Genomic DNA, 26,149 nt, shown 5'->3' on the forward strand with positions numbered 1-26,149 from the left:
TAAGGTTGGCACTCTGAATCCAGTGTGTTCCTGTAAAACAGCCTCGTTGATGATGATAGTGAAAAAGTGGATCTTCTTGTTATAATCTGAACTGGTTTCTGGTTTTGTCGTTCTGAGCTCTGGGAAAGTTGCAAATGTTAATAGTGGCAAAAGTGCAAGTTTCTTGGGATTCATTGGGAGGTAAGATTTTCAGTTCTCTTACGTGAATCTTTGTTTATCTTTTTTTTCTGTTTGGTGTTTTTCTCTCATTTCTACTTCATAAGGTCTAGTAGTTTTATCTACATGATGGTTTTCTTTTGTATCTTCACATCTTCTATGGTTAGAATCTTAGGACAAATCGGAGAAAACGAGAATAAAAGTGCAGCTGACGAGTTTGACAGGCAGCCTCAAAATAGGGGATAAAAGAACAAAACTGAGAATAGAAACAAGATGAAGAGGAAACAGGATTGAAAAAAAGGGCGTGTGTGGTGTTGGTTCCGACAGGAAAGAGTGTGGTTGTCAGCTTTTATCACTTTTATCTTTTGACGTTGCTTTCTCAACCTCATATTCATAACTCCAAATTTTCTTTTCCACCGGTTTTTTGGATTTCTTTCTGTCGGGGTCCTTACATTTTGGTATGTTCCTTAAACTACGAATACTATTTTTAATTTTAGCCATTTAATCTAATAATAAAAAAAATATAAAACTTACATTCCTTTTCATTAAAAAAAAAGATTAAGATAAATACTTCAAATAAATCAATCAACAGGCATATAAATAAAAAATTTGACCTAAAATCGAATAAAATTCGCATATGATAATATTTGAAGCTATGGCATCAAAAATATGTGAAAGGTTAATTATCTATATTTACATTGTAGATGGTTAACATATAAATAAAAATATGTGATAGGGGCTAACATGCATAAGATTAAGAGCTCTATGGGATTGGAAGGAAATTCAACAAAAATAAAAGGACCGTAGATGCAAAAAGCAAAGAGAAAACAACAAATAAATGAAACAAACAAACATTAAAAAAAAAAAAAAAACATTTGAGTGAGTGCAAATCCAATGAAAGAAGTGGTTGTATTCCAAGTCAGTGGTTCATAGTCGCATGATTCCAAATTGGTTTCTCTCTTATCTGCCACGTTTACATTTATGTTGAATGGTTCTCTCGTGCTATTAGAAAACTCAAAGCCATCTTTGGCTTTTTATATATTACAAAGGCAGCTACAGACTGCAATCCTTCTCTTCTCTCTGCCAAAACAGACTTCATACAATTTCATAGAAAGATTATCTTTAGAGGTATGGCACTTTACCCACATATGTTGTTGGACTTTTACAGTGTTGGGTGTGGCCTCCTTTTTATTGTTTCCCAGTTTTTTTTCTTCTGACAGTTTTGTTTCTGTTTCTGAAAAGTTCTTGGAAGCACCAAATTGATCATGAAGGATATATATATATATATAAGACACAACAATAAAGGTTAATCTTTATAAAGGTTCATCACAAAAGGCTTGGTGTTTCTATACTTAGAAATTAAGAAAATTATGGGGAAATATGCAAAAGATGGAAAAATGAAGAAGAATAAATGAGCACAGTTGTTTAACCAATCAAACACTACTAATACTACGTTAGTGTAATGAAACTTTTCCTTCTTATTATATCTATTTGATTTAAAGGGAAATAATCAGTTCATGAAGGATTATCTTCTTCATAAGTATCAAAGTCATTTCCTTAAGCAAAACTTTTCTCATAATATGTAAGTATGTATGTTGAGACTTAACACCTTCTAATTAAACCTGTTAAACAAGTACCTCAAACGAGTTGTTTGGAAGTCTCTAGAATTCCAAAGTTTTGATTCTATTATTTGTGATTTACAGCCTTAAAATTTTAAAATAATAGTTTGACCCTGCAATAGATAATACTAATAAAAAATAATGGTAACAATTATCATAGGACTATTCTGATTAATAGAAACCAGCTTTTTAGTATCCTAATGGAAGTTGTTTCTCTGCTTTTGCTCTTTGTCCATTTGGTTTTCCCTCTATGCTAGTACGTTTCCTTGATAGACATAATAATTCAAGTGATTTTTTTTTGGCTTCAAGTTATACAGAAACTACAATTTTTAGAGAAAACTACATGTCATCAAATGAAATTGAGAGTGATAGAGTGATTTTAGTATCCAATCAACCTAGTAAATGGGCATTAGAATCCATGTGTTTGCATGATTTGAAGGATGAGATCGGAGATTAATTTACTACTTATTTCTGATATTTTTTTCCATTGTAACAGATAAGTTTTGACGCTGAGAAGCTCAGGAAGTAGTATCTAAGTTAGCAGTGACATTTCTCAGAGGGAGAAAAGATGGACTATGTGTATGGACCAGGAAGGAACCATCTCTTTGTTCCAGGGCCAGTTAACATCCCAGAACCCGTTATTCGGGCCATGAACAGGAACAATGAGGATTACCGTTCCCCTGCCATTCCTGCAATGACAAAAACTCTTCTTGAGGATGTCAAGAAGATTTTCAAGACTACTACCGGAACTCCTTTTATGATCCCTACTACAGGTATTCATGGTTTCTACTATGCTATCAAGTTTTTAGTCATCCATCTCAGGTTAATACTTAAGATTACCAGCTTGAAAACTAAAACGTATGTTGAATTAGTATGTTTTTAATAGTAGTATCTTACTTGTTTCAGTTTGTTTGTGAATTTAATTTTGGTGTTTGTATTCAGGAACTGGTGCATGGGAGAGTGCCCTTACCAATACCCTGTCCCCCGGAGATCGAATTGTATCTTTCCTTATTGGACAATTCAGTCTGCTCTGGATCGATCAGCAGCAGCGCCTCAAGTTCAATGTTGATGTAGTTGAAAGTGACTGGGGTCAAGGTGCTAACCTTGACATTCTGGCAGAAAAACTTGCTGCTGATCACACGCACACAATCAAGGCCATTTGCATTGTTCACAATGAGACTGCAACTGGAGTCACCAACAACCTGTCTAGAGTGAGAAAATTGCTTGGTAAGTTTATATTATAGAAATCATTTTAACTTTCAAACATGTTTCTTATGCTTTATGTTTGTTCTCAGATCACTATGGGCACCCAGCACTACTTCTTGTTGACGGAGTTTCCTCAATTTGTGCCCTTGATTTCCGTATGGATGAATGGGGAGTCGACGTGGCCTTAACTGGCTCTCAGAAGGCACTTTCTCTTCCCACAGGAATTGGTTTAGTTTGTGCTAGCGCTAAAGCTCTAGAGGCATCCAAAAGTGCAAAATCTGTCAGAGTTTTCTTTGACTGGAACGACTACCTGAAGTTCTACAAACTGGGAACATTTTGGCCATACACTCCTTCAATCCAACTATTGTACGGGCTCAGAGCAGCTCTGGATCTTATTTTTGAGGAAGGACTTGACAATGTGATTTCAAGGCATAGCCGCTTGGGCAAAGCAACAAGGTGAACCTTGCTTTTCTTTCTTCTATGTCGGAATTTTGTTAATGACTGAAGTTTTAAGACAACCCAACGATGTTCTTGTTTGAGTTCTTGTATGTCACTTTTACTTTACTCTTTTGGGAACATTGTAGCGGTTGATTTGATTGGTTGCACAATCTTAAAACAGGCTTGCTGTGGAGGCTTGGGGCTTGAAGAACTGCACACAAAAGGAGGAATGGTTCAGTGACACTGTGACTGCTGTTCTTGTTCCCCCATATATTGATAGTACAGAAATTGTCAGAAGCGCATGGAAGAGATACAATTTGAGCTTAGGTCTTGGCCTTAACAAAGTGGCTGGAAAAGTATTCAGAATAGGACATCTTGGAAACCTAAACGAGGTAATGTCCTTGCTTGCTTCTTAATTCATAGGATTAATATTTTAATTAAGGTAGAGTTACGATTTCTAAATTATAATAAAATATTTAATATAATAATTAAATTTAAAATATTTTTAATTTGATATTTAAATTATAAATTATTAATTAATATAATATGATTAATTTTAAATAATAACATATGATGAATAAATAATTTTATAAATAACATATTAATTAACAGATTTATAATTTAAATATAACATCAAAAATTTTTAAAATTCAAATATCATATTAAATATTTTATTATAATTTAACGGGCAATCATAATATTAACCCCTGGAATTACTATAATAAGGATTCCATTTCTTAACTTTTTGTTCTGAATGATCTCAAAGTACTTCTTTATTAATGATCTTTACAGCAAGCTCTATCACCAACATAACATACTTTTTTTTGTTTCTCTTGATTCCCATGTATTTTCACTTCAAAAACAAATAGTAACTTATTAGAAGCATTAGCTAAAACAGTTTATCTTATTTTTGTTGTTTCATCTACTTTCAGTTGCAACTGTTGGGTTGTCTGGCTGGCGTGGAGATGATACTCAAAGATGTTGGATATCCAGTTAAGCTTGGAAGTGGCGTTGCTGCTGCCTGTGCATACCTGCAGAATAATATCCCTATGATCCCTTCCAGGATTTGATGAACCTGCTATCCATGTAATTACCTTTTCTTCTACCAACTGCTTCAGGGTAGTCTGTAAAAAAAATGTTTCCCTAATTTGCTTCCCCTGTTTAAGCTTTCCAGATCCCGTATTAGATATTTTACTTACTGTATTATGCTCTATTTCATTTATGTTTCTTTTTTGTCATATTTTAAGCATCAAATTGGCTCAAACAAGAAGTAGCATTGTTTTATAGAAGACTCTCGAATTCATGTTTCTTTCCTTCTCCTTTCAACAAATTTTATATTTCACGTGCTTATTTCACTTGATTGGTGTCATAGTAAGAGAGAAACTATTAATCCCGTATATTAGAATTAATATTGAGATATAAATGTTTATATCACTTTCAACTTATGAAAAAACTTTTGTGAAACAAAATCGTAAGATCTAAAAAGCTGAAACGAAACAAAGAGTGTAAGTTATAGCTATACTGAAATACGAAAGCATACACATAAGCACAAGGGAGAAGCAGGAGCTTCTTTTAGGATTGCGTTATGCGTGAGTTTCTTGGCCAAGGCTTTGGGAACCATAATTAATACATTGGGATGATATTCTCCATTCATTAGGCCTTGGAAACACTATAGTAATTACTAGCTTGGATGATATATTATGAATAAGTAACTACTTATAGCGAAAGTACTATTATACTATATCTCAGGGAAATTAGCAATAGGTTTAACTTCACAGAGATTTTTCTAATTTAACCTAGATCCCATATTCTCTTTTTGACCATGCATTCTCTCCATTTAATCCACTGTAAGAGAAACAAAAAGGAAAAAAGAGAAACCAAGAAACCAAGCTGCTTCACATACCAACAAAATAAGAACCAATTTCAATATGAGTTTTTTGACTAGTCTATGCGGAGTGCAGACCTTGAAGAGTGCAATATCAGCCTGTTTCCCAACAATAGCAAATCCACGCCATGGGATTGAGCAAAGCCACCATATATTTAGCAAACTTTATCATCCATGTACTTGTCTAGTCTAACATTCATGTTTGCCTATACTATGTATGCTTGGATTTCTTTTTCTTTTTAAGGTTGTTTTGTGGTGGGGGCTGCAATATATTCTTCAGCATTGACATTTTGAATAGATTTTTTCTTCCCAAACTCCTTGGCCTTTTGCTGCAGTGGAAACCAAGGAGGGGCTTGTTAGAAAAAGTTTCCCTATAACTATGCCTAATTTTTGACAAATATCATAGAACAAAAGTGATCTTATGATTAAAATTACCTTCAATGACATGGTAAGAGCAGCGACATCTTCCTTGTCATTCTCTGCCTTGTTAGAATCTTGCTTCACAGGTTCCTGCAGCAGGTACATAACATTGTTAAAAATAAACAAATATAACATAATAGAAGAGATGGATATGGGTGCTTGTACGTGTCAGTGTGTGCCTGTATAGGCTTCAAAATAGAACCTTGGGTGGAACAAATGCTTCTTCTCTTTTTCTTTTGTTTTCTGCTGTTTTCTGTGCCTGCTTCTCCTGCTTCTCTTGCCACTTCTTAGCTAATTTCTTTTTCTCACTCAAGAAGTATTCTCCAGATTCCAGCTCTTGATCAATCTGGAAGATAACACCAAACATCACACATACCAATGTAAGTTTGTTTTCCACAAACATCCAAAAAGTTAATAATAATAATAATGAGTACATTCCACACATTTAACTAAACAAAGAAATTGCAATACTGTATACATTCTAAAATTCTGACATACAGTGAGTAATCAGTATGTTAATTTAAAGGAAAAAGATGGCCTGAGAGGGGTGCGAAGAGTTTTTGCTTCAAATATCTTTATGCACCCAAGAGAAAGAATAGCTTATTTTCCTTTTTTTATCAGAGAGGGAAAAGGAGAAAAAATAACTTAGACATAATTAACACTAAAAGCAAACAACCAACCACTCATTGTTGAATCCAAATTCACCCTCCAGATAAAATAAATTTCCAATTCCAATGTATACTAGTTAAACACACCTAAATAAGTTTGACCAAATTTGATCAACCAAAAAGCTATGGATAAGATTTAATCAATTTTGAAAATGTAACCAGCTAAATGCTCTCATGCCAACCAATGGCTTGCACAGATAAGAATGCTTTGGATTCTCTCCCCGCTAGCTCATGCTAAAACCTCTCATAGGAATCAACTAAATAATTGACTAAAGATCCAACAAGCTAAAGAAAACATTTTAGTTCATTCTGAAAACAGAACCAGCTAAATGCCATCTTCAAAACCCAAGGCTTTTACAAAATTGCTTTTGGAATTCTCTTCCACTTGCCTATGCTGAAAACTCCTTACACTTAAAGCAACTGGAGATAGAATCAGCTTCTAGATCATTTGACTGATAAATTAAGATTTTGATCACTAGTTCTTTAAGCAGATATATTCAGCTAAGCCAAACAGGTTATACTACAGATAACTACTCTTGTCTATCTAAAACAGAAACAAGTTAAAAATAAAAGCTAGAAATGGATAACAATGTGTTGGAAAATAACCTTATTATAAAAACAAGGAAATATCTGGTTTGAATATAATCAGAGAGACAAAAAGCAATAAATTAACCACAGGAAACCCTAAGAAACAAGTAGCAGCTATCTTACCTTACTAGGTTGCTGAGGAGGAGGGAAGGGTGTATATGGTTTCTTCTCTTTACTCTTAATTTTCTTTGTTTGAACATTTTTCCTGCGAAACATTGTTTAGTTAAATGAACATGTAACAGAACAAAGAATGAAAATGAATTAAAATGTTAAAAACATACAGAATAGATATCTTACTTCTTAAACTTTGGAAGAAACCTGTCCCAGTTTTCATCTTTAAGTGCTGGATCCTTCTCAAGTTCTTTCTTCATCATGAGAATCTAGATTTTGGAAAGGAAGGGAGGAGAAAATAAGATGTGGTAAGACATGAAAGGAAAAGAGATGGGAGTCAGTACTGAAAGTTCATAGAATTTCAAAATACATCTATATTGACATAATTTTAAGCAACAGCAGTAAAACCAAAACTGGAAGTCAAGTTTATGGCACCTTGATATGGTATACAGGATGCATTTTATTTTCTATGCAGTCCTCCACAATCCTTCTGACTTGTTTTAAACCTTTGAATGAACCCATAGCAGCGACAGTGTTTCCCTATTCCACCATGAGCAAAGTGAAAAATATTTTCAATTAGTGGTTCTCCATTTCAACATAGAGCAAGAAATACAGTTTAACAACCAAAAGAAAGAGGGTTAGAAATTACCTGAACAAGAATGTAGCAGCCTGTCAATATTTCAAGTGCCTGCATCCAGTAATGAAAGGGAGGAGTAAGACAGTGAAAACAAGTGCAGAAGTTTCTAAAAGCACTTCATCTCATTGTCATAGCATATACTCATGCCTCAACATAAGTGTCACCTTTCCTTCATGGGATTATTTCAGAAGATTGTTAAGACATCAATTAAGAATGGATACATACACACCTTCAAAGTCGAAGAGTTAGGCCCCACAAGACGCTGCCTTCTTTTAACAAATCGTTCCTGTAAAAAGAATTTTAGACACCATAATGACGTTACAAACATTTCTTAATAGTTGCTTATTTTTCAAGGATTTCTGGGTAGACCAAAGTGGTTAAAATCAGGATACATTTTTAGGATAGTTTAGGGGCCTTAGGATTGAATCACAAAAATGTAATATTGTACTATCTATTAAAATAACAAATAGATTTACCAAGTAACCAAAGAAAAAGAAAAGATCAAAAACTGTCTCCTTGGTGTAGGAAATAACTTCTAAATTGAAACATAAAAACTAAAAAGGATGTTGTTCAAAAAAGCTTGTCTTTTCAGATATGCTCTACTAATGATTAGGTAGCACTAACATATAAGTAATTATAAATGCTTCACTTTGAACAAACAGCCTCACTTAATACCATTTTCATGCCCAGGCTAGTTTGAATGAGAAATAGATGTTCAGAATGCATAAACAAATTATGTCCATGGAATGTAATTAGTAGTTTCAGCTTTCAGTATGCTGCTAAAAAGCAGTTCAAAATAGTTGTATCAAAGATAATCCAATTGAGTCTAGTACACAGGTGATGGTAAAAAGGCATATATATATATATATGTACTTGTACACTTTACATACAAACATGTGTGTATGTCATAACAACTAGTGAATAAGTGAAACAAAGATGGATAGATAAAATTACAAAAAGTTTCAGATCATAATCTTGAGATCATAGGATCCAGATTGGAATATAACAACTATACAGTGGATTGATTGCCCAGACAGCCATCAAAAGATAAAAACATGACAAAAAAAATGATCTTACATCAATTTTAGTTAAGATATATAGCACGTATCAAACTAAAATAGTAAAACTACATACTAGATGTTTGCGCATAATTAGCTTCAAGAATAAACATTAAGGCATCTGATTTTTTATCCAAATTTGATTGGGCATCATGTTATCAACATGTCTTTCTATTAATGTGATGCATCATAGTTGGCGGTGCATAATGCTACAAGAAAGTTCAGGCGGTTCCAAAGATATAAGTTCCATTGATCAGCCATGGAAGGCTCATTACAAGTGACAACGAAGAAACGCTTGAAGCTAGACAGGAAATTCCAGCCAATTTCTCAAGCATCTCCATGAATGCCAATAGCAACATCCTACCAGATTTCCAAGAGTAAAATGGCTAAAGTTTTAAACAAATAAATGAAGAAATTTAAGAAACAAATACCTTATTGCGCACCAAGTTCCCAATTTTGATAATGTCACATTGCATTTCATCATTGAGTATTTTAATTGCCTAACATTAAAAGAAATGGTAAGAACTATATTCAAACAACTATTAGACTCGAGAGCTCAAAAATCTACACTATGAAAAAAACCTTCCTAGGATGGTTTCAAGTACTAAGCAAACACTATTACAATGAAATGGTTGAAAAATCTCATGTGAAGTAAGCTAGCATTTAACTAGTTTGTCAATGATGAAAAGTGCAAGACTAACTGACAAGTCTACCTGAGGTGCAGGAACACTTCTTGATAGAAGCTTGATGAGATCCCTGGCTTTGATGATAATATATGGGTCCCTAGTTTTTCTTGTTGTTGAAACTGTCATAGACCCTTCAACCTGATCAGCAATTAAATGCATCAGATAATAAACAAGCGTATGCAAATATGAAGACAATGATAGATAGTGCCAGTAATCGATATAAAAGATTAAAAGAAACAAGGAAAACAAAACCATTGGCAGTAGAGCTTTTACTAAGTATTCCAAGAAAGATGATCCCCCAATCTTTGAAGAATGCAATCTTTTTTATATGAAATAATATCAAATTATGACCGAGACAGAAGTTGGGGCTTTAAGACACCAGACTATGTTTGTATCAAGAATAACAAACGAAAATGAAATGAAGTGAAAGGAGTAGTCCCTTTTCTTATAGGGAACAAGATGGAGTGAAGATGTTATCCCTCTAAAACATTTAAAACCCAATTTTATGAATTATTATATTGATATACTTGAAATTACATAAACCTTTTATTTTGCATGTTTGCATATATGTTTACAAATAAATGCAAAATTGTAGAAAAAATCAACTAAACTATATCTCTTTCCTTTCTTTCCACAACTCAAGCAAACATGATGACTGCTATATCCCTCTTTTTTGTTTCTACTCACATTTTAGAACATCGAAAAAAGGGATCAATTCACCCAACCATAGTGTCACAGTTCAGAGGGTTTCGAAAATAAAATGTTTGACTTAACTAACCTAAAATCTACAATACAAAAGATCAGTAGATTAAAACATTAAAACATTTGATAGAATTTGAAACTTACCAAGTTGAGCTCAGCAGAAATACCATATTCTTTGAGAGCAGATTTAACCTTTGGCCAAGCTTCTTGCAAGTATTTTTCTTCATTAAGACAAAAAATGGGACCAAACATAAGTAAAATTACCCAATTATTAAGAAAAGTAGATAAAAAGTGAGTTAATTACCTCTGTAGCGAGGGAAGATAGTGGAAAAAGAGCTGACTTCGAGCATACCATCGGGGTTCCAAGAAGGGTCGAACTTGTCAATCTTCCAACGATCGATGTTTGGGTCTTCGTCCCATGGCTTTGGCTTGTCATGTTTCCCTTTATGCTTCTTTTCTGTTGCAGATTCACTTCTTCCACATCCTCTTTCTCCATCTTGATCTTCAAAAACCCTACCAGGACAGAAGAGAAATTGATTCTGGACCATTCAAATTTGGGCTTGAAGGTTTGAAATTGATTGCCAATTTCAATATTTGTTGAGCCCAAGACCCAAGTATATAAAGCGATTCATGTAGGGGTTGTTTGGGATATTTTGTGTTATATTTTATTTTGATTTTTTTAAAACTAAAATAAAATATGTTTTTATTTTTTATAATTAAAAAGATAATATTTTAAAATTCGTTGAAATCACAAAAATTGATGTTTCTAAAATTTTGAAAATATTTTTAATATCACGTTCGGTTATCTTGCTTATTTCAAAGAGCAAATTTGAATAATACAAAACAAACGATTAATTTAATTAATTTGAATATAAAAATTAAAAAACTAATTAAAATAACTTCATTTATTGAAAAATCAAACCAATCGATTAATAGGATGAAAATTTAAATTAACCAAATTAAGTCGATCAATTTAATTAATTTCGTCGATTTTTAATTAAACAAAATATTATTATCCTTTCAAACAAAATCAGGAGAAACCGAAAAACTCAAGATCAATTGAGCACAAAAGAACCCAATAATTAAAATGTAATTTAAGCATATCAAAGCAAATATTAATCCATTTTCTTTTTTAAATTAGTATTACATATAAAGTAAATTTCAAATATGCCTAAATCATCAATTAATGGAAGTTAGAAACAAACAAAACAAATAAAAAAGACAAATCCTATCTTATAGAGACTGCAAATCCCATTTTGAAACAAAAAAAAAAAAAAAATCAAACCATATTGTACTACATTATATTCAAACATGAATGTTCAAGTGAGAGAAAGTTCATACTAAAAAGCTCTTAAAGACAGAAAGGTAAAATGTAACTGTGTGAGAAGCAAAACAAACCTTCATCTAAATTTTGATTGTCAAAGATTGAAAAGAAAAGGATGAAAGAAAAGGTCAAACAAAACTTTTGACCATCGATGGATTAGCCGTCACTGGTTAGACTATCGCTTGGGTTTCAACCATAGATGGTGGTTAAGTTTTGAGCGTCCAAAAAAGAAAATGACAGATGAAACGATTGTGAGATCTATTGTGATTTGTGAAGTGAGAGGATTGGCGTCTGGTGGTGTCTCGTTACATGAGTTATGAAATGTATTGTACTATTAGATTTGTGGAGACTAGATTGGAAAGGATAGGCTGAACGGCCATAATGTAAAGAAGTTCAGCGTTAAACAACAAGGAAAATGGGATGAGATTGAAGATTTATGGTAAAAACTAAAAAGAAAAAATATATTTTTTATTTATTTTAAATATTTAATTTTTTTATTTTTTTCATTAGTTTAAGTTTAGAAATTTTAAACCGAAAATTGATCATTGCAATTGCTTAAACCGACAACTTAACCGATTTACCCTATTAAACTGAAAAAAAATCGACCCGATTTAATTGAATTGAACTGTTTTTTTTTTTTTTTTCAATTAGAACTGACAAATGCATAGCCCTAAGAATTGTTTTATTCAAAATCAAACTAATTTCTTACTATTAACCGCAATCATAAGTTAAAAAAAAGTACTTTTTGCTAGTACTTATTTAGCAGAAATCTAACATTCTATCATTTTTATCTTCAGTACCTATTTTGTCGACACATGACAAAAATTTAGAAGCATGAATGAGGCTTGATTCTAACAATAATTTATATAACATACATCTATTATTATTTTTTAGTTTCGTTTGTTTTGTAGAAATTAACTTTTAAAAAATATTTTTTAAAAATTTTTACCTCTTTTTAAAAAAGTAAAGATTTTCAATTATTTAGATGAGATAATAAAAAATATTTTTTGTTGTTTGATTAACTTTTGAAAATTTTGTTTTTTTAAATAATATTAATATGATTATTAAAATATTAAAAATATTTATTATTAAAGTATATTGAAATTATTTATTATTAAAATTATTAATATTTAAGAAATTATATTTTAACAATATTATTTAATATTATAATATTATATTAAATATAAAATACTTAAAATAAAATTATTTATTATTCTTTATACTGATATTTAAAATATTTAAAATAGTATTATTATTCTTAAAATATTATTTAATTAAAATTAAAATTGTAATATTTAATATTGAAATATTTCTATTTTATATTGAAAGTATCTATTATTAAATCATAACAAAAATATTTTTTATTTATATTATTATTAAACTAGTAATATAAATACCTTAATAAATAAAAATATAAAATTATATATTTTAAATTAAAAAATTAAGAATTTATTAAAAATATTCAAATTAAGAAAATAATAATATTAGTTTATTTAATATTCATTATTAAAATAATAAAAATATTATTATATATGTTAATATTTATTATAAAAATAATATAATACTATTTATTATTGAAATATTAAAAATATTTTATGTTTAATAATATACAAAATAAAAATATTTAAAATTGAAATATCAAAAGACTTTTAATGTTAATATTTTCATTTTTTATTTAAAATTAAATAAAATATTTTTATCAATATAATAATATTTTAAGTCGAATCAAATCAAGTTCGAGCGTAAAATATTATGTTAAAAGTTTTACTTGAGTAGAATTATAAAAATATTTTAAATTAAAATATTAAAATACTTTTAATATTAATATTTTAAATTTTTAAGTAAAATTAAATAAAAATATTATTTATGAATATAATAATATTTTGGATTTAGTTAAATTAAGTTTGAGCTTAAAAAAATTATGTACAAATCCGATTTAAGTAAAATTATGCTCAAACACATTGATAAGTAATTTTACTCATAAATAGTTTTTTTCATAAAATTATCTTCCCCTTTTCAAAAAAGGAAGACAATTTTCAAAAAAATTACGTCATTTTTTTTATTAGTAAGTCATTTTCTGTTAACTAATTAATTTTTTGCTAAACAAATATCTGAAAATGTAAAAATTATTTTTCAAAAATTATTTTCTAATAAATAAACGGAACCATAAATGATAAGTACCCTTTATCTTTTAAGAATACCTCATGTTCTACTTTATTCATTCAATTTTGTTTAGGAATTGCATTTAGTTTGCTAATATTTGTTATAATCTAATTTTTTCAAACTCCTTATAATTAATTAAATCTTTTCGTTTTTCATATTCATTAAATACCTAACAATGTTCACCACCTATTTCTTAAATTTTCCTAAAAGACCAAAAAATGAAACATTTCAAATCGTTTCACCCCATGGATTCCCTTCTTGAATATCTCTTTCTATAAGCCATATCCAAGCATTTATAGTTCCCTAAACATGGATGGTCAATTTTCTTAAATACTAGACAAAATCAAGCTTCTAACTTTATTTTTGTTCATGAAATTATCTTCCTTCCACTTGCAATCGAAGGTGAAAAGCCTATATTTCATTTTTAAAAGTTTGTTTATCTTTATTTCCTTCCATTTAGTCACAACTTTGACCAAAATAATCAATCACAACCTATCTAAAAACTTATAGGTTGTGAAACCTATTTTACAAATAGGTGAAATTTTTAAAAATACTTTTTGACAAGGATTTCTATGTTTGTTTTGCAAAAATACTTACTAGCCACACACCATTCTAGGTATATACCCAACATCTTTTTTTGTTTGTTTGGTGATTAATAATTTTTTAAAATATGTAAAGAGTTGTCTGCTGTATCAAAATGAAATGCTTGGATTGTTTGACCTAACATTTTTTTTCGTTCTGAAGAACAATAGTACATGATAGTTGTTATAAGAAGAACTTTTTAATCATAACCATGTCGAGATTGTTTATTATGCTTTCGATCTATATTGCATTTGAGTTTAATTTTACAATATTGTGTTTTTATGTATTTTTTATAGGCCCATTATTATACAGTACAAAACTCACTTTAAGGAATTGAGAAAAATGCAACGAAATGAAAAAAGATGATAAGTATGTGTAAACTTCTTGCTTTTCGATCCATTGTTCTAACATTGTATTTCATTTTTTTTTTTTGTTCTGCCCTTATACAGGGCACATTTTTTTTAATGTAATCAATATGGTTAGTCCATGTGAAGAAAGAAAATCTTAAAACTAATAAAAGCTTTTAGTTTATTTGTAAAGTGAACCATTTGAAAATGCTGATAAATATGTTTTGGCAACTACATTTCAACTGACTTTATGAATGTTTTGTGTTTTTCTTTTTTTTTTATACAAAGAACTTACAATAATTTAGCTTAGACATCTCTATCACCACTGTAAGGCTAACATCTCTTATTAAGTGTTTGCTATTTTACATACTACATAGATAGTTATTTCCATTGAAAAAATTAAATATTGTTTAATGTTGTACAATGTAACTTTGAACATGTATGTTCTAACTATGTCTGAAAAGGGATATAAGATTATTTTCCCACAGTTTTAATGAAATTATTATAAACACCTAATTTTATCCAAAATAATTTGATCGTGTTCAATTTTGATTTTAGAACGAATGTATCAATTTCAAACAATTCAAATGTTTTAATTTTATTGGGCTTATTTTTTATTTCATATTAAATATTTGGGGTTACCTTATATGGGTTAAGGTCCAATCAATTCAATTTTGAGTCAATTGGGCTTAGAGCCTAACAAAAGCCCAAAGTTCATTTCTAAGCCCAATTTAATTTTGGTTTAAGCTAATGATATGGACTTAGAAGCCCAAAAGCCAACAAATGCCTACATTTATTTTGCAAGCTCAAATGCATTTTTAAAAAAATAAATAAAAAAAAAGAGAGAACAGATAACAAGGTTAGCTGTCAGTAACAGCCTTCCCCCTTTCCCTCTTTCCTAAACTTAGCTTTCCCTACCTTTAATTTGTCTTACCATTCCCAACCATTCTTTCCTTTTACCATTGTTTTTACCTTTAGACTTATACACAAATTTAGGAAAAACATTATGACCAAAAATGCCAAACAACAAAGCTAGCATCATTATAACAACAAAACTTTAAAAGCTTCAAATCAGACCAAGTCAATATACTATTCTTATAGTATAAAAACCTTGACAATTTCACAAAAAAAGGGAAGTTTCGGAGAAAATGACACGAAATTGAAAATAATAAAAAAAGTTCTCATTCTGTATTCACTAGCATAGCCTAGAACACAACAATTCCTTGCACTATCACTTTGCATACACCAAAACCCCACTCTTACCAACATAGTCTTCCCTCACCACCAACCTTACAACCCAATCTACCACTAACCATCAATACACCCTCAAGCCTATCATCCAAAATACTGTTTTTACATTCAAAATCACCATAATTGCCTAATCCTATCTCTACAATCCCACCATAAATTGTCTACCACCAACACCACGCTACCAATAATCCTCCTAAGCCGCAAGCACACAGAAAACCTAACTACTCGAGCCTTCATCACCACATCACTTGTGTAAAAAAAATCACCTATTCATAGCCCCAACATAATCAAAAAACTAAAAGAATATCACTTAAAAATCTTTAATCGAAAATCTAACCTCAGAAAAAAAATCCTTTTTCATTTTTTTTGAAAATCATAAAAAAAATTAAATCTAGTAAAAAATTGAAAAAATTTGATGAATTATTTTGATTCAACAACCAAATAGGAAGAATGAGTGAAAAAAGAAGAATAAATAAAGGGAAAAAGAAAAAGAAAACAAAAAAGAAATGAGGTTATGAAAGGCTTGGCATTAACAAAAAAAAAAGAGAAAAAGAAGTCGTTTGGTAAAGAGAAAGGAAAAGAAAAAAGAAGAAGAATAAGAAAAAAAAAGAAAAAAAAGGGGAAGAGGTTCAGTCAGTGTTTGAGAGAAGAAGGGACAAAGAAAAAAAGAACAAAAGAAAGAGAAAAAGAAAAAAAAAAGAAAAAATAGTTTGAAAAGTCTAACCTGAAAAAAAGACTGACAAATCAAACTGACTTGACTAATTGACTAGACCTATGTTCGATCCACATCCTCTTGACCCAGAAGCTTTCCTTGTTTAGGCCACTTGATTTTTTGGACTTCAATTTAAAGTCAAATTAAGGTTTTTTTTTCCCCCTTCTTCTATAGCTAAAGATATATGTTATCAATTATTGCATATATTTTTCTTTCATTTTTAAGATATTGGTGAGTATAGAAGTCACATAATTTTTTTGAAAATAAAAAATAAGATGATATTTTTAAGTAAAAATATGATTTTGGACTCCCTACTTAGATATTGTAGGAAATTCAAATAATTATTTTTTCAAAGAAATATTATCTTATTTTTTAAAATATATAAATACGAATTTCACCAATAAAAATTTTATTTTTTAATGCCACCTAATTATTGAAAAACTAAAAATATATAAATAAAAATAAATATGTTTTAAGATTAAAAATGCCATTGCTTTTATGAATAAAAATCTACTAAAAAAATAATTACATATATAATTTAATTTATGCTCATATTATCACATATGCATTTCAAGCATTTATAATAATTGTGAAATGGCAAAATTTCTTTAAAAAATATATAGAATAAAATACCTAAAGAAAAAAGGATTTTGAACACCTTGTCTAAATATTAGAAGGAATTCGAATAATTTTTTTCTTAGAAGTATCATTATCAATTTTATTAAAAATTAATTGTGAACATTTCTTAAGCGAATGATTAATTTTTTTAAATTCTACCTGGAGAATTAAAGAGATTTTTCTAACATAACAATAATGATAAATAATTTTTCTTTTATCACTAAAAGTTTTTAAAATAAATGATGAAAAATAAACAAAATAAAATTAAGTGAGATCAAATTGATCATATGCATTTTATTTTGTACTTGCATCATTCAGTCGCTTTATGTTACATCATTTACATTTTATTATTTTTGAAAATATATAAATGGAGATTTTGAAAATTTGTTTCAAATAAAAAACTAATATTCCTAAATAAAGATAATTTTAGGACCTTACCTAGATATTGAAAGACTTCTCAATAATTACTTTTTACAAAGTAATATTAAGTTAGATTTTAAGGATTATTATGAGAATTCAAGTGGAGAAGTATTTTTTGAAATTTCATCTAACTATTGGGGAATTTAAAAAATTTTCTTCGAAATTAAAGATTTTCATTTTATTCCTAAACAAATGTTTAAAAGAAAAGATTTTTGCAAAAAATAAATTTTAAGTGAAATTATTTTGAATATTAAAATTAAGACCATTTTTATAAATATTAAGGATAACACATGATTAGTCTGTAACATTTTTTTTAAATGGGCACTGTAATCCTTCTCCATACATAATCGTATTCCTAAACTCGATTTTTATTTTTCGTAGACAAAAAACATATCTTTTTAATAAGTTTTAATTAACTTTAAACTTTTATTAAAAAGATAAGTTTTTTAAGTGATCAATTATATCTAGCCAAAAAAGATTGATTGTGACTCCCCCTGAAAGTTTGAAAATTTTAAAATTTTTATCTAGTAGTCTCCAAAACCATTATGATAGCTTGACGACTCTACTAAAAAATTGTCATTTTTTTTAGAGAGTCAGGCCAGAAAATGATCATATTTTATCTTAAGTTTTGATTTAATGGTCTTAGTTAATATTTAAATTTGGTTTCTTTAATTTTGATTTTCTAAAAAAAATGTTTTACATTGCATCTATAATTTGATTACATAATTTATTTATATTTTTTATTATGTTTTTATATACTGTTTTTAATAAATATTTGGGCTTTTAGGATAAGGTTGTAATGTTATAAAGTGTTGACATGTTTCTTTGCATATAATCACATCAACAGTGTATGCATGAGCTCTATACCCGATCTCTTACCTTTTAAGGAAAGAGTGAAGTACTTATGTTCTCCTATGATGAATACCTCTGTAATGGCTAGCAAAATACTCCCACTTAGATTAAACTTTTTTCATTTGTAATTTATCATGGGTGAGGATCAAGATGCCTTACTAGTTTGTAATGGACGATGATGTGAAAAATAATTTAAGAACTTTTACACATATAAATCTCAACCTAGCATATAGTGAACCTTAAAAGACCATCCTTAGGTAGAGCCATGTCGACATTTTCATAGAAATTACCCAAATTAGGACATGTGAAAAACACTTTGATACAATCTGTATTTAAGTATAATATTAGTGCAAATAAAACTAAGATTTTGAAAAAAAAAAAAGAGAAAAAAGATGAATAAATGAAAAATATTCTTTTAATAAATTTTCTTGACATGCAGTTCGATTTGTCTAGTGTTGTTCAAAAGTTACATCTTTAAAAAATGTTTTTTTTTTTAAAAAGTGATTTTTTCTTTGTATGTTCCAACAAACAAAAACAAAATTTTTCAAAAAAGGGGGTTTTTTAATTATTTAATTATTGATTAAATAAGAAGTAGAAGCATGAAATATGAATTAAAAAATCTTTAGATTTTGGTCATTTTATGTGCTTGTTTTTCCATAAGAAAAATTTTCATGAATTTTTATTTTAAGAAAAAGACAAAAGAAAAGAAATTTTCAACTTTGAGTGTCATTTTGCTCATTGTATATCATTTGATCCTTTTTATGGTCATTTTCATCATTTTTCATATTTGAAAATAATAAGGTTGTACACATACTTCTTTTCACACACACTTGAATAATAGTCTCTGTTTCATTAAATCTGCATAGTACATGCATTGCACTTTTTGTAAATACATTTTGTCATGCATATAATATATTAGTACATTTCATTTAAATATGTTTCATCATTATATGTATACATCTCATTATTCATGAAGTATGGCATTATGTTTTAATCGTGTAAATTCACAAATGATATGATTCTAATAAAATATACATTGTACAAATTACATTTTATGTAAACACATCTCACCACCATTGTAACATGATATTGTGTCTCATGCATACATATTTACATAAGTGGTATGATTTTTTATCATTTAGGCATCATATGTATGTAAATATTCATCTTTCAAGCATCATGCGCCTCAATTGCATTTTGCACCACTCATATATCCATGATCATATCATGCACATTAACCATCATGTAAAATAGATTTAATCTCGTATTTTTCAATAATAAGGGTTCAATAATGTTAATTTTTTGTTAAATATTTTGAAAGGAGTTATGTTCACAACATGGGCAATCAAAGGGCTAGAATTAAAAGGATAAAAAAGCTCGGGAGGATATTAGAAAAAGAATGGATGAGATGCAAGAGAGTGTGCATAAACAAATGATGGAACTAAAATGACTATTATTAGGCTCGTCGAAAGGTAAAGTCATTGATACATCCAAACCAAAAGAATATGTCAATGTTAAAGAACTATTATACCGACCAAAATTCACTATTCCCTATGTATAAGTTTTCTAAGGCATATACCAATAGCCAATAAAAGGGTAGCCTTATACCTATAAGGGTCTTTTTGCTAATCAACCACCGATTCATGGACACACTAACCCAGGATCTAATTTTGTTGATCTTATCTTAATATCAAACTTAGATGATTCTAGGGAATAAGAGAAGTTGAAAACATGCTGAAGCCAGTTGAGAACATGAAAATACAAAACAAGTATGAACTACTAGATGAAAAACTTCGAGTAAAAAAAATATTTTTAGGAATGTTGAAGCAAATCAGCTCAGTTTAGTCCCCGACCTGATCTTTTTTGTAAAATTCAAAGTGTCATATTTTAAAAAAGATGATGAAACTAAGTGCTCGTTCACTCATTTCATGATATTTTACCAAAAGATAATAGGTTATACCTACGATGATAGCTTCTGATTCACTGATTATAAGACAGCCTAACAAGCAGTAGCTAAATGGTATACCTAATTAGATAAAAGTTAAATATGTTTATGGATGACTTTTGCACGGGCTTTTATTGTTTAGTACAAACATATGGTTGACTTGGCTCTTGATAAATTATCTTTACAAAACATGAGAAAGAGAGCCAATGTAAGCTTTAAAAAGTACACCAAACATGAAAAGACATGGCTACTCAAGTATAATCACCTCTTATAGAGAAAAAAATCATTGTTCTTTTTATCAGCATTTTAAATTCTTTCTATTATGAAAAAATGATTGGGAATGTCACTAAAAATTTTGTTGATATGGTGATCTTTGAGAAAATAATAAAAAATACAATCAAGAATGGTAGGCTTGAAATGAAAAATGTAATTGATGTTGAAAAAGGTAGCACATCAAAAAAGAATGAAGGGGAGATGCAAGCAGCCACATTTGAAGGGCATTTATCAATAACTTTATCCCATACAATCTTAATCTTTTTCATTAACCTTATTTTTTGATCATAGGGAATATCTCTCAAAGTTTATATTTTTGTCAACCGACAAAGCAGTTAGGCTTTCAAGTAAATCTCTATCCTCCAATGGCCACTTGCTATCCTATTCCTACACCGGGGCCTACACCTAACCAACAATAAGCCAAATAAGATCAAGAAATGGCCAATAAAAACTTTTAATCCCTATTTCTTATCTTTTGCTTTTTCTAATAAAGGGCTAGTACCTCACTCTTATGCCTTTGAAAATAACTTCAAATCCATTAACAAGGAGTTGTGATCTTAATAATAAGTGTGATTATCATTTGGGGACAATTGACCATTCGATCAAAAAATACAAGTAGTTGAAAAAAAGAGTTGGGGATTTCATTAAGAGCGGTATTTTGACTCTAAAACTTATGAAACAATGAAAGTTGAATTTGTTCAATCATGAAATTTGAGAAACTGAGATATAAGAAAGAGTTTCAAGTTTTGAATGATCAAAAGAGGATAATTTTGTTCTAAACCTTTAAACTTTTATTTTGTGCATGCCATGCATATGGTGTTATCAAGAGATATTTGAATTAATATTGTTGGACTTTATTTTTTAAAAAATGAATACTTTGGAATTTTTTTATGAAATTTATTTTTATGCAATTGTTCATAATAAAACCCCACATGATGAATTCACAAAATAAAAGAGTTACAAAAAAAATGAAAAAAAATGAAAAATGAAAATTTTTTTAAATAATAAAAGAAGTCTCAAAAGAATTGGTAATCATTATAGACCAATCTCACTTTTCCTTCAACTATTTCATGGCCAAGCCCATGTGAATGAAAATCACTTAGATCCTTAATATTTCAAGGAATATACATTTATATTCCCAAAACTATGCCTTCATTTGATTATACCATAACAAAAAGAATGATCATTTTTACCTAGGCAATGAACAATTAAAGCAATTATTTTGAGATTTTTCCTGATGGATTTTTTGAAAATTAAGTAAACTTAACTTTTTTAAGTTCTAAATGCTGGTAATTTAATATCTATCAAGATTATTCTAGAACTTTAATTGTGATAGCCACCCACTCGAATTTTTTCAAATGAGTTTAAACACATCAGTTATTCAATTCTTTACCAGAAATTACCGTAGCTCTATGTCTTATGATACATTGACTAAAAAATAAGATCGTTTATTACCTTTAAAATAACTTAAGTTTTGATCAATCGTTTTCATTTATGGAGTGAAACAAAAAGTTGAGATCCTAAACGAGTTCATTAGAGGTGGCATGTTAAAATGTGAACATTTTCCATGCATGGTGATCTTGGTGAAGCAAATTAAAGTATAAGTTATGAAAGCATGTGAAAAAAAAAAAAGAAATCATACATTTTGAAAATTTCAAATAAGTTCAAACAAAAACTTGAAAAATCTGAAAAAGCCTAAAATTTTTAAAGAAACTAGACAAAAAAAAAACCATATAACTCAAAAGGTAAAGTAAAGTTAGGAAAACAGCAAAATCCAAAATAAAAAAGGAAAATTTTGAAAAACTTTTTTTAACCTAAAGGATTACCCTTTAGTTTAAGTGATTATGTTTAATATGACAAATTGCCATCTTTTATTACTCTTTAGCTTAAGTGATTGTGTTTAAGATGACAAATAGCCATATTTTATCATCCTTTCATAAATAAAGAACTTTATCCCTTGCTACCCCTTTAAGCCTAATAAAATTTTTCTAGATAAACCATGATCAAGGATCACTCTCTTCATTGGGGAGCAAAAAAAAGTGTATTTAAGGGTTCAATATGGTGAAATCCAAAAAGAAACCTTATAGGTTGGGGCATATGTCTAATAAAAAGTTATAAAAAATTATGAATCCACTCAAAGAAAATGAAAAGAAAAAGCGAAAGAATGAGAAAATAAGAAATGAAAAAGAAAATAAAAAAGAACAAAAGAATATAAGGAAATAAAAGGGAAAAAAAAGACATAAAATGATTGAGCAAAAAGTATGTGAAAATGAAAGGACATATGCCGCAAAGTGAATTCTTCAAATGAGAAAGAATGATCTTTGATTTAATTACCCTAAACATTTATCATTTTCTTCAAAAACCTCGAACCTTGACCTACGTTACGTCTTTAAAAAGCTTTATTTGGATTAATCATAGATGCTTAAATTAAGGAGCTTCTTTTTAAGGAACAACCAAAAACCTATGAACTTTTTTATCTTTCTTTATTACCTAATTACCATTTAGACCATTAACTCATTTTGGATAAGTTTAAATTTTTAAGTGCATGGTGTAATAATCAAAAAGAGAAAAAAAAGTAAAAAAGAAAAAAAGGATATGGCTCTAAGGTGAAAACCCTAAAAATAGGTAGTTTAGAGCAAACTTGAAAAACTTTAAAGCTACTCCTAATGCCAAGCAAAATAATAAAGGTCAATAAGAAGCAACTCAGACCTTTGAAAAATCCAAGAATACAAGGCCTTAAAAGTTTGAAAACTGTTAAAATGATTGATTTTGAAAATTTGTGCCATTTTCTCTCATTTTTAAATACCCTTTCAAAATTTTTAGTCAATCACAACTGCCCTTGACATTTATCAAAATGTCGTATCTAGATATTAAAAAGAGTGTTAAACATGTTTGTTTTTAAAGGATTCATGTTTTTTTAAAAAATTTAGATTTCATTTATGAGTCTAAATGGAAAAGTATACATATATTTTATTCCCTTTAAGTGGTGAAGTCTTATTAAATGAACTGAAAATCATGATGTGATAAACAATCAATCTATTTAAAAATGGAAATTGTCACCTCTTTCATCCATAATAGTGAATGCCAATTCTCGAGAGACTTGAAAATCTTTTTTTGAAATATTTCATTTTATTTGATCATGAGATTTAGTTATGTGAGGCAATTTTGGTGGTCAATTTTGTGTCAATTGTTAGGCGTTTCTATAAATAATAAAGAGCTCAATTTTGGTGTAAAAAAGAAATTACTCGTGGTAAGAGTTTTGATTTATGAAATAAAATATTTTTTACTGAAAAATCAATCTTTTTGAAAAAATTGAATTTTTTTTTTTAAAAAAAGGAAAAATCAACTTTGGTGAGAATAAATGAGATCATTTTCCAATAAAAAGGACAATAATATGTGTATGGGTGTACGTGTGATATTGAGGTAAAAAGAAATGTGAAAAAAAGCATTTTTTTGTGAAATGAAAAGACATGTTACCTCAAAGTGCACTCAAAGAATAGCAAGAACATGGCAATTTATTTTTTTGAATTTGCCACAGGATATATAGTTGGTATTGATCTCATGCATGTTGTATGATTGGGTTTGAAAATGTGAATAAAAAGTGAATATGTAAAGAGAACAAAGAAAGATAATGGAAAGGAAAATTTTTTGGAAAGAAATTAAAGATGATTTGATAATTGAGTGATTAGGGATTAAAAAGAAAAAAATTTTACAAATGAAAAGAAGGATTTTTTTAAGCATTCGCATCCATGGTAAGAAATTTTGCATTTGCATTCGTAAGAGGCATACCATTTTCATCATTGGTGAGAATATTTGTGTTTGCATCATTAAGAAAGCATCTGTATCATCTTTAGATCATGCATTTGCATCATCCAATGAGCATTTGCATAAAATTTAATGGTTAGATTTACGTTTTTGTAAAGTGTATTTGCATCTGTATCTTGATAAGATCATTTGCATTTACATCATTGAAATAGGCATTTATAGATTTGCATTTGCATAATTGCAATCAATCACTGCATTTGTCAATGTGCAAACTTTCTGAAAAATGAAAGAAAAGATGTTTATTTGGAATTTAAAATGATCATAAAAAAGAAAATTTTGAAATAATGGATTAAAAATAAAAATTAAAAAACAATTTAAGGGATGAAATATTAAGATGATTGAAAGGTTTGAAAGAAAATTTCTTGAGATAAAACTGATGAGATAGGAATTTTGAAATGCAAAGAGTTTCAAACTGAAAAAGGAATCGTTTTGAAAAAATGGCTTTGACCTTGATGATGAGATGATTTGGTAAATGAAAAATGATGAGATTTTTAGAAGTTGTAGAGCCTTTGTTTAAAGGAGTATTTATAGTGTCAAGATATATAAGACCTTTAGGTATAATCTAAGTCTTTCAGGCAAGATTTATAACATTTTTAAAAAAGAAAAATGTTAAAAACTTTTAAAATGTTCAAGATTAAAAAATTTTGAAAACTTCCGAGCATAAAAATAAGAAATTTACCCTTTCAAGACATCCTAGCATCAAGATGAGAAAGTTATCCTTAAGACCTTTAAGCATCAAGATTAGAAATTTGTTACTAGGCCTTAAGACAAAAATCAGAATGAATTTTTAAGTCTTCTAAGCAAAAAAAATTGTGAAATCTTTAATAAAAGAAGAATTCATATGTGTTAAGATTTATAAGACCTCTAGGTATAATCTCTAAGTATTTTGTGCGAGATTTGTAAATTCAAAGTTGTGGAGCCTCTAATGAAAGAAGCATTCATAGGTGTCAAGATTTGTAAGACATTTAGACATAATCTATAAGTTATCTAGGTAAGATTCATAAGTATTTTAAGCTAAATCTATTTGAGTATCGATATTTTTTAGTCCTTTAGGTAGGATTCAAAAATCTTCCAAGCAAAATCTGTTGGGATTTGTAAGACCTCTAAGCTTAATCCCAAAAAAGTTGTTAAAGAAATTTGAAAATAAATGTGGTATTAGTTAAAAGCATTATTTTTTTTAAATGAAAATGTTGGGATTTTTTTAAGACTTCCTAGATAAGAAAATTTTAAGTTTTACAAGTAAGATTTATAAGTCTTTCGAGTTAAATTTGTTTTACTGATGAGATTTGTAAAACTTCAAAGTAAAATTTGTAAGTCTTTCAAACAGAGTATGTTTTAGCATTATGATTTATAAGACCTCCAGACATAATTTTCAAGTCCTCTAGGCAAGATTTGTAAGTTTTCGTAACCGAATCTGATTTAATGTCTCGATTTATAAAACCTTCGGGTATAGTCTTCGAGTTATCATGATCTATTTTTAAAATTGTGGAGCTTCTAATGAAAAGAGTTTTTAAATTCATTTCCAAAGTTGTGGAGCTTCCGATAAGTTTATAGGTTCATTTTTAAAGTTATGAAATCTCTGATGAGATAAGTTTTTAAATCTATTTTTTCAAGTTATGGAGCCTCTTATGAGAAGAGTTTTTAAATTTATTTTCAAAAGTTA

General features: G+C 28.9%; 1 protein-coding gene and 1 pseudogene across 4 annotated transcripts; one reads left to right on the forward strand and one right to left on the reverse strand.

Moving 5' to 3' along the window:
- Nucleotides 1–42: 42 nt before the first annotated feature.
- LOC111303935 (serine--glyoxylate aminotransferase-like) lies at nt 43–4,708 on the forward strand. Of its 3 annotated transcripts, none has more exons than XM_089742793.1 (6): nt 43–180; nt 2,272–2,548; nt 2,718–3,002; nt 3,071–3,437; nt 3,601–3,811; nt 4,352–4,708. In XM_089742793.1, the coding sequence occupies exons 2-6, from the start codon at nt 2,344–2,346 to the stop codon at nt 4,487–4,489; spliced, it is 1,206 nt and encodes a 401-aa protein (XP_089598919.1). In that variant the 5' UTR covers nt 43–180; nt 2,272–2,343; the 3' UTR covers nt 4,490–4,708. The 3 variants fall into 3 exon arrangements, with proteins under 3 accessions (XP_089598919.1, XP_089598920.1, XP_022756205.1); XM_089742794.1 differs by lacking the exon at nt 43–180 and adding an exon at nt 488–614; XM_022900470.2 differs by lacking the exon at nt 43–180 and adding an exon at nt 1,159–1,284.
- Nucleotides 4,709–5,293: 585 nt separating this feature from the next.
- Nucleotides 5,294–10,770, reverse strand: LOC111303936 (KRR1 small subunit processome component-like; annotated as a pseudogene). Its single transcript, XR_016327098.1, has 12 exons — nt 10,479–10,770; nt 10,319–10,395; nt 9,500–9,610; nt 9,218–9,286; nt 7,958–8,014; nt 7,741–7,779; nt 7,527–7,631; nt 7,278–7,360; nt 7,104–7,185; nt 5,927–6,070; nt 5,740–5,814; nt 5,294–5,633 (listed from the first exon to the last, which is right to left on the reverse strand). The product of XR_016327098.1 is annotated as a KRR1 small subunit processome component-like (transcript).
- Between the last annotated feature and the right edge of the window lie 15,379 nt (nt 10,771–26,149).

This window comes from Durio zibethinus, chromosome 13 (assembly GCF_047325235.1).
Source record: "Durio zibethinus cultivar Kanyao isolate XHJ-2024 chromosome 13, ASM4732523v1, whole genome shotgun sequence".
In the NCBI taxonomy this organism is placed as follows: Eukaryota; Viridiplantae; Streptophyta; class Magnoliopsida; order Malvales; family Malvaceae; genus Durio; species Durio zibethinus.